This window comes from Meles meles, chromosome 12 (genome assembly GCF_922984935.1).
Source record: "Meles meles chromosome 12, mMelMel3.1 paternal haplotype, whole genome shotgun sequence".
Taxonomy (NCBI): Eukaryota; Metazoa; Chordata; class Mammalia; order Carnivora; family Mustelidae; genus Meles; species Meles meles.
The window spans coordinates 26,760,717-26,769,274 of NC_060077.1; the positions used below are offsets into that span (position 1 = coordinate 26,760,717).

The following is an 8,558-nucleotide window of genomic DNA, read 5'->3' on the forward strand; positions in this document are numbered from 1 at the left end:
AACACTCCGGCAACCGACTACACAACCTGATGGGGCTCCAAGAGCACAGACAGAGCAGAGAGCCAGTTATTACACTGGCATTAACTATGCTGGCGGCACAAACAGTGCTGCTGACCAAGCGGCTAAGACATAGCTCACCTGTCTAGAGAGGATGAAGAGCTATTTTCTTTGGTAGTAGGTTGTTAACTGGGAAATCAAAAAAACAGTTCTTGGATAGTAAAAGTTGCTGGGAATAACTTCAAACATCTAGTAAAATTAGACTTAGTGTTCTTGAAAGCAGGGCTTCTTAAACCAATTTCATGGCTCCAAGGAAACCATATGCAAAACCATGCATTTCTGGGATTCCTGCAGTGAGTATTCATACCTTCAAAAGATCTCCAATGGACCCCAAAGAAGTTAAAAAGTAGCACTTTAAATGGATGTTTCTGAAAATGTGGTCCAAAGTCCACCTGGACATTTAGGGACAATGAGAGGCCCTCTTCATGGGGTCTAAAGAGTTAAATCTGTTACCTTCCACCAATGTCTTAAGTTGCAAAAGGTAGTATTCCAGCCTACAAGGTCCCCCACATAAGTGGGGAGGGGAGAAATCATGAGCTAAGTCAATACAAAAATTGCTCTCTTCATAGCTGTCCAGAGAACATTTCCTGTGTGCCAGGCTTAGTATCTAGCCATACGCAGATGAATCTTGGCCCTGGCCCCATGGCTCTCCAGTCTCTCAAGAGAAGTGTTCTTGAACGTGCCATCTCATCAAGGGCCCTTAAGAATAATATTCCTGAAAAGGCACCCTTCTGGGATATTTTCAAAGAAAATCTTCAACTTTGGTTAAAGGCAAAATACTTGGAAAGTGCCTACTCTAAGCTGGGAATACTCTCTCCATATGACTATTATAGGAGGAAATAGGAGAGTACCCTTTTGCAGAGTATAGAACCCATAGGAACTTACTAATTATAAACAAATTCACTACAATCACCATCTGGAAGAGTTAATATCTGAAAACTTTTTTGCACAGGTTTTAAAACCTGACTAAGCAAGAAATAACTGCTAATGGCCTAAGAGCCACACAGCCAAAATAGTATAAACACATTATCTTCGTTTTAGCAGCCTTCCTCAAAGAAAATTTGTCAAGCTTCCCAAAACAATCTATTTGGGAATTACTAATATGTATACCCACTTATGGTGATCAGTTTTGAAGTAGAAAGCAAATGAATGTGAATATAAGCCCAAAACAACAGTGGTTAAAATCCACATCCAGTTTCTTGTTGCAGAAATCCCACGTAGACGTAGCTATGCATTCTGATGACATTCTGACATTACAAACGAATTTCACAGAAGTCCCTTGCATAAGATGAAAAGGAAATATTCTTTACCTTTGTAAGCTAAATTTAATTAAGAGTAAAAAACACAATTTTTAGAAAACTAACATATATATTTTGTAAAAAACCCAGAGTTTTATTTCATTGTTAGTGGTCAAAAGACTCTAGAAGTGACCTAGTACCTTACCTGCGTGTGTACCTGGCTCTTCCTAAAGAAGGCAAATGTCCCCAGAGCAGTATTTGGGTTGGGTCATCCGCCTCTGACCTCCTGTCCCAGTCCCCACCCCCCACACACGCACTAGCATTGGGGTTGGTCATCAAGCTCAGTTGCTGACTGACCAGATATTCATTCTGCCAAGTCAGATGACTTTTCTGAAAGGATTAGAAAGCTGTTAAAAATAGATCACAACAGGGTAATGGTACCCAAAGATGATAGCCAATGCAACAGTGAACTAACAACATAGGGGGTACATGGGATACATGCCACCATTCCCCACTTATGAAGTTTGTTGCTGGAGGCATCATTTACAACAGTTCTTACAGGTAGGTCAGGATTTCAACAGTCCTACAGAGCTGTTAAGCAGGACTTCGCACCTGGATTCATCTAAGCATCTGATGGTGGCTGATCTGATGCAAAGACTTTCTTCTACTGAAAGATCTGAAACTAAGGAAATGGGGGGAAACTAAGGGTATGGGGGGGAACCCCAGAAAAGTCTGTTTTCTCTGTTGATCTGGCCAACACAATAAAAATAAATTTTGGCTTTTAAAAGTGTTCATACAACTGTTTAAAACTTTAGGTAAAGACTAGAAGGAAACTTAAAAATCATTTTCAGGGTGGTGGCTTTATGTATTCAACAGAACTTTCCGGTTTCATATTAAAATGGAAATGGTTACTGTGACATTTAAGAAATAAGCATCTTGATCTAAAGTTGGGATCTAAAGAAGGTACCTTTGAGTATGCCCCTCAGTACATCATAAACAGCTTTCATACTTACTGTGTGCCAGCCACTTTTCTAAGCACTTGACATGCATTTTTCTCATTTATTCCCCACAAAAATCCTATCAAGTAGATGCTATTCCACCCACATTTTACAGAGGGAAAGGATGAGGATCAGAGAAGCTAAGTATATAGCTGAAGACCGCACAGGGTAAGTAGTGGTAAAGCAGGGGATCCTAAACCAGACAGTGGGGCTCAACACCCCAATCCTTCTCTCTTCATTGTTCCTCTTGAGAGGACAAGGGAAGGGGCATGACACCTCCCAGCTACTGTCATTCAGTGTCAGGTTTGTCCCTGCCCAGTGGACTACTGGGAACTCTGAATCAAACTGCCTCATCCTTAGGCAGGATTCCCTTAAGCCTGCCTCCATTCATAGCACCTTTTCCTGAATCAAAGGCCCTAGCCACAAATTTCTATGTTAATATGACCGGTTCCTTATCTAGCTAGAAGTTCCTACCATGAGCAAATAGGAGAGGATACTCAAGAGGCAACAGCCCTGAATCCCAACTTTTCAAGATGACTGTTCCAAGAATGAGAGCAGGTACGAAAGAATAATCAGAAGACTGGGTTGGTGGTGTTGCCAGCTGATCCCCTCTAAGAACTTCCAGTTAGCTAGATTTTCTGAACAGCTGAAACTTTAAGGTTGTATAATAATTCCTCATACCATAATTTTGCCTCCCCAAAAGGCATCCTTATTTTTATATTAGCTTAAGAAGTTTGTAGCAAAACATTTCCCTGAAATGCCACCTGTCAGAGGTTACTTCTCAACTCAGTTTTTGGAAAATATCTATGAAGTTACCAAATGAGATCTCTTGTAGAGTTAAATTTACCATCTGACTACTGACTTCAACCTAAGATTTAAATCCTACTTCCTCTTTTCTCAGAGGCTAGACTCCAGTCTTGCAACTGATTCTCTCCAAGAAGGACTCAAATCAATCCATTTTAGGTGCTTGTCTATTTTTTTTACTGGTTTTTTAAATGGTTTTAAAGCAAAGACACAGGGGCGCCTGGGTGGCTCAGCTCAGGTCACGATCTCAGGGTCCTGGGATCAAGCTTCATGGGGAGATTGCTTCTCCCTCTTCCTCTGCCCCTCCCCCGACTCATGCTCTCGCTCTCAAATAAATCTTAAAAAAAAAAAAAAAAAAAAAAAGCAAAGACATAAACCAGGCTGTATCACTGCAACTAACTGCCCATCAGCTGCAAATTAGGGTGGACTCTTTGAAGATCCATATAGACACTGGTGATTAAAATGGTGACAATTTATAACTAATCTAGGCAACACATGAAACTAAACTCAGATAATCCAATGCCTACTTTTTAGCTGGTAGATTTAAGGTAGATGATTAAAACTGCTCAGTATCAAGCTGAATGTTATGGGTATTCCTGCTTTTATTTACTTATTTATTTAAAGATTTTATTTATTTGACACACAGAGAGAGAGGTCACAAGTAGGAAGAGAGGCAGGCAGAGACAGAGAAGGGAAGCAGGCTCCCTGCTGAGCAGAGATTCCCAATGCGGGCCTCGATCCCAGGACCCTGAGATCATGACCTGAGCCAAAGGCAGAGGCTTAACCCTCTAAGCCACCTAGGTGCTCCTCCCTACTTTTATATACTGCTCAACTGGTCGGTGATAATACTTTATAAGTAATCAGGGGCAAGACACAGGAGCAAATGAGGAACAGCACCAAGTATGTATACTCTAAAATCAGTCTGTCCACTCAAAGAAAAAGAACATGGATCTGAATAGTGGAACAGTCCAAAGCATTTTTACTCTGTATTTGAAGAAGTAAATGGTATCACTAATAGCAGGTACTACACAAGAACTGGTAAAACAAGGACCTCTGATGAAGGTAAGCTGGTGGGTCCCAAAGTTTTTCCATTAATAAGCATGACCACCTCATCTTGTTTTCTAAACTGATGGTCCTCAAGCTTGAATCAGTCAAAAGTCCCTGAAAGACTTAATACATGTGGATGTCCGGGTCCTACACCTAAAATCTGATTTTTTTTTTTTTAAAGATTTTATTTATTTATTTGACAGAGAGAAATCACAAGAGAGGCAGGCAGAGAGAGAGGAAGGGAAGCAGGCTCTCCACCGAGCAGAGAGCCCGATGTGGGACTCCATCCCAGGATCCTGAGATCATGACCTGAGCTGAAGGCAGCGGCTTAACCCACTGAGCCACCCAGGCGCCCCCTAAAATCTGATTTAATACCACTGAATTGGGACCTGAGATTTTGTATTTTTAACTGGTTACCAGGCGGTGCTAAATGCTAGTTTAGGGACTACTCTTTGAGAACCACTGAAGTCTAAAAACACTTTCAATCCATGATTTTGCACTGAGGTCCCACTCTGTAGCCTCCAAAAGTCCTTCAACATAATTCAGTCACTTTATAAATGCCACATTTAAGTATCACCAGAAAAAATTTTTGGTCTCAGCAACTTGGCCTGGCAAAATGGACCTGAGTGGGCTTTTAAATTAAGAGCTCAGACTCTTGGGATAACAGGTGCATATGATAAATCCACTTATAACCATCCCAACTAATCATCACTAAGGCCTAGGGGTAGGCCTAAAAGTATCTAATGTGATTCTAACTTGACTTCCTGAGACATTCATGGAAACACAACAGATACCAATGGAAACCTAGAGAGTAATTATGCATCTGAGTTGCTTGACAACATTAAGACCATATACCAAGTTCTCCAAGGAAGACTGAAGCCTTGCTACTCAAAGTATGGTCAGTGGACCAGCAGTATGGGCATCACCTGCAAGCAGGTTAAAAAAGCTAGATTTTGAAGCCTACTCATGATCTAACAATCAGAACTCACACTTCACAAGGGTTCATAGATAATCCCCAAACATATCAACATTTAGGAAGCTGGAGTAAAGAATGCCATAACACACAGGAGACTCTGATGTTACCTGAAAAACACTAGGCCAAACTCCTGGACTACTCCACCCTCACGGAAAAAAACCCTAGAATTCTGAACAGAATTCTGTTCTGTTTATTAATGTTATCTCATAAGACAAATGAATGCTAAACTAAGAAAGGTCAAAGTTTAAGCCCTCTCATCTGGTGAATGTGTTTTTTTGATCTTGTAGTAAACATCCTATGTTTACCAGTTTTCACAAAGCACATAACTTATTAAAAAAATCACTGAGGACAACTTCCTTCTCTTCTAAACTTTCTAACCCATGAACTTGAAGCAGCAGAAACATTACTAAATGCCTTTTTTTACGCCAATAATTTAATCTCAATATGGAGATAAGGAGAAGGATGGCTCAAGTATTATTCCAGTTGTGCAACAAACCATTTATTATAGTTCTCAGAACACAGGGTTGTTTCAAGCTTTCTTCAAAGAGAAAGGCTTAGTTTGCCTCAAGTACCGCATTACTAGAAGATAAGAAACATATGTATGAAAGCACCACCCAAACACTGCCTAAACATGATCCTAAAATTGCCATTAACTAAATCTTCTCTAATGGAGTGGACAGTAAACCAACTTCCAACTAAATTTGGTAGAGAAGACCATTAAATCTAAGCTCCACTGTCATTAATCTAAAAGATGCTTTTCTTAATCATTTCTTTGAGGCACATTTATCTAAGTATGACAGAATTCTGAGACTCGATTATCAAAAATGGACAATATTGAGCTTCTTAATCTTTAGACACACGTAAGTTCTAGCCTACGAAAGACCAGTATTATCTTCCCCCAAAATGACTTAAGCTAAATATGGTTATACAGAAAGATGACATATACATGCCATCCTCTGATCAGTGTGAAAGTGACACAAAAGCCTCTCTGTGTGGACTCTACAAGCAGAATACCAGTAAGAACTTTAATTCAAAAAGTGCTAGAACTAAAATCACATAAGCTTATGAAAGCAGTTCAAATTAGTCCCCCTTCATTTAATAAGCTTTTCTCCATTCTGAATTCACCTGTCAGCATTTTAGACAGTGAATTAAAGTCGTGAAACATTATTCAAGCACTCTCAGGTTTGAGAAAAACTACAATTGTGGAGATCAAATCTGAATAAAATGCCATTTTTTTAATACTAAAAATGAACATTGCTCTGATAGCACTAGATACTGTATCAAGTAGGTCTGAGCAGTGGCACTAGTACACAAACAAGGCCTGACTTCAAATATTAACCAGTCAGTATTCTGGTAAGTCAGGGACAATAACCACATCAGAACCCCTGATTGGGTCCATACTTAGGAAATAGAGATAAGAGACCAACTAGAATATGACTCTTCCCATCAAAAGTCCCAAGCACCATTTTTTTGTACTCTGCCCAATACATTTCAAGGAATGAGAAATGAATTGACACCTCAAGGAGTCCTGTCAACCTCTTCAGAAACACCCAGAGGCCCACAAGATACTGAAGCAACAACTTCAGTAAGTACAGGACCTTGAGTGATTTGCATGCCAGAACTGGAATCCTTATTCTAGAGCATGTAAGTCAGTAACATACCAGTTACACACAGTTGTTACAGAACATGTGTGCTAACATATGCTGATCCACAAATTCATATGCCATATGAGCCAATATTTCCTCTACCCAAAAGCTAATTAGAAGCAAATTCTAGTTTAAACTGCATATTCACAGTTGCAAAAAAAAATTCAAAGCAATGCTTTATTAAATCTAGTTAATATTTAGTCTATATAGTCAGAATGAGACTCCCACTTTAAATAACACTAATGAAATACCTACACAATGTTACTAATCTCTCCACCTATAAAGAAACACTATTTCATTAGTAACAATACTTACTTTTGTATAGCGATGCGGGGATTTGGAGGCTGGTTGCTTCTTCAGGTCAAGGAAAGCATCTCCATTTTCTGTTTCACCCAAACTTCTCCTATCCATGGCTCCTTGGTTTACAATTCTTTGCACCTGGAAGATCAATCAGCAAAACTGTCAGGGGAAACAATATATTTTGAGAAGTCTTGACCGTTTAAGACACCGAAACTCTTTAATCTCTTAAAATGACTACCTTTGAAAAACAAAGCCTCACCCAACAAAATCAGAACCCATTTGGAAATAGAATGACTGGTTCTTTATCTCTTCAGTAACGTGCTCTAAGAATCAAAAAGGTTAAGGAAAGCCTAAGTGGAAGGTACCCAATCAGGGCACAGCCTTTAAGCAGCTTTAAGACAAAAAGAAACCAAAATTAGTCATTGCCACCCATGAGGACCGTTCAGACAGTAGTGGGGAAGTTTCCCGAGTGGGGGCAGGTAGGAGACTGGTTGGGGTTGGGGATCCGGGAAGTCGGACTGTGGTATAGTGCCTGTCACTTGCCAATGGACGGCGCCAGCTGCCCCTTGTTATCCAGGGGCCAGGGGCTGGAGCCCGAGCGCCCCTCACCCGGCCCGCGGCACCTGTGGCCATGTCAGGGGCGCCGGTGGCAAGGAAAGGGCGAACGCCGGCTCCAGCTCGGAAACTCGGCTTTCCCGGGCCGCGACCCCAACCCCCGGCCTCTCGCGCAGGCCCCAGCCCAGCGGCCTCCTTCGGAGGAAGGGCGGGGACTGTACTCACGGAGGGGAGGCGGGCCGCAGGGAGCGGGGAGGCCGAATCCCCCGGCCCCGCCGCTCCGAACTGGAGCCGGCGCAGGCCCGCCGCCGTCCGCCCCGGCCCGGCGGCTCGGGCCCCGCCAGCCCGCCCGCCTGCTGCCAGTCGGCCGCCCCGCTGGCCTCGCGCCCCTGCCCGCCCCCCGCGTGCACCCCGGCGCTCGCGCTCACGCACGCGACCCCAGGAGCAGCGCGCCCGCGCCCCTGCCCTCCCTGCGGCCCTGGGCGCAAGGCGCCCCGGCTCCAGCTGCCACCGGGCCCTTACTCGGTGCCTCCGCCGCTCGGCGGCCCTTCGGCTCAGCCGCCGCTCCCCCTCCCTGCCGCCGGTGCGGGTCCGAGGGCTGCTCCGCGCGGCCTTCGCTCTCGCCCCCCCCCACCCGTTCGGACTGTCTCTCTTCAGCCGCCGTAACCACGGCCCAGCCCTCAGCCCCTCCTCCCAGACCCCCTCCCCCTTAATAACTCCCTCCACGCACCCGGGCCCCAGCACCGCCTTCGCCACTGCGCGCCCGGAAGTGAGGTGACCGCGGCGGTGCCGGGCGGAAAAAAGACACATTGCGGCGCGCTCCCCGGGCGCAGGCCCCAGCTTGTGCCCGGCGGCGGGGAGGCGGAGGCGGGAAGGAGATTGAGGCGGCGGAGAGGGGGCTAGCGCGGCGGCGGCGGAAGCCTTTCCCGGTGCGCGC

At 44.1% G+C, this 8,558-nt stretch overlaps 1 protein-coding gene across 4 annotated transcripts in view; it reads right to left on the minus strand.

The window, feature by feature from the left end:
- The window catches only part of EIF4ENIF1 (eukaryotic translation initiation factor 4E nuclear import factor 1), a 44,966-nt gene extending 36,678 nt beyond the window's left edge, over positions 1–8,288 (minus strand). For 3 of the 4 annotated variants that reach the window (XM_046024150.1, XM_046024149.1, XM_046024147.1), the window contains exons 1-2: positions 8,144–8,288; positions 7,082–7,204 (exon numbers count right to left, since the gene is read on the minus strand). In XM_046024150.1, coding sequence (XP_045880106.1) covers positions 7,082–7,177 — 96 coding nt within the window. In that variant the 5' untranslated portion in view covers positions 7,178–7,204; positions 8,144–8,288. Of the gene's footprint in view, positions 1–7,081; positions 7,205–7,846; positions 7,979–8,143 lie in introns of those variants that run through there. The other variant, XM_046024148.1, reaches the window with a different exon arrangement.
- Between the last annotated feature and the right edge of the window lie 270 nt (positions 8,289–8,558).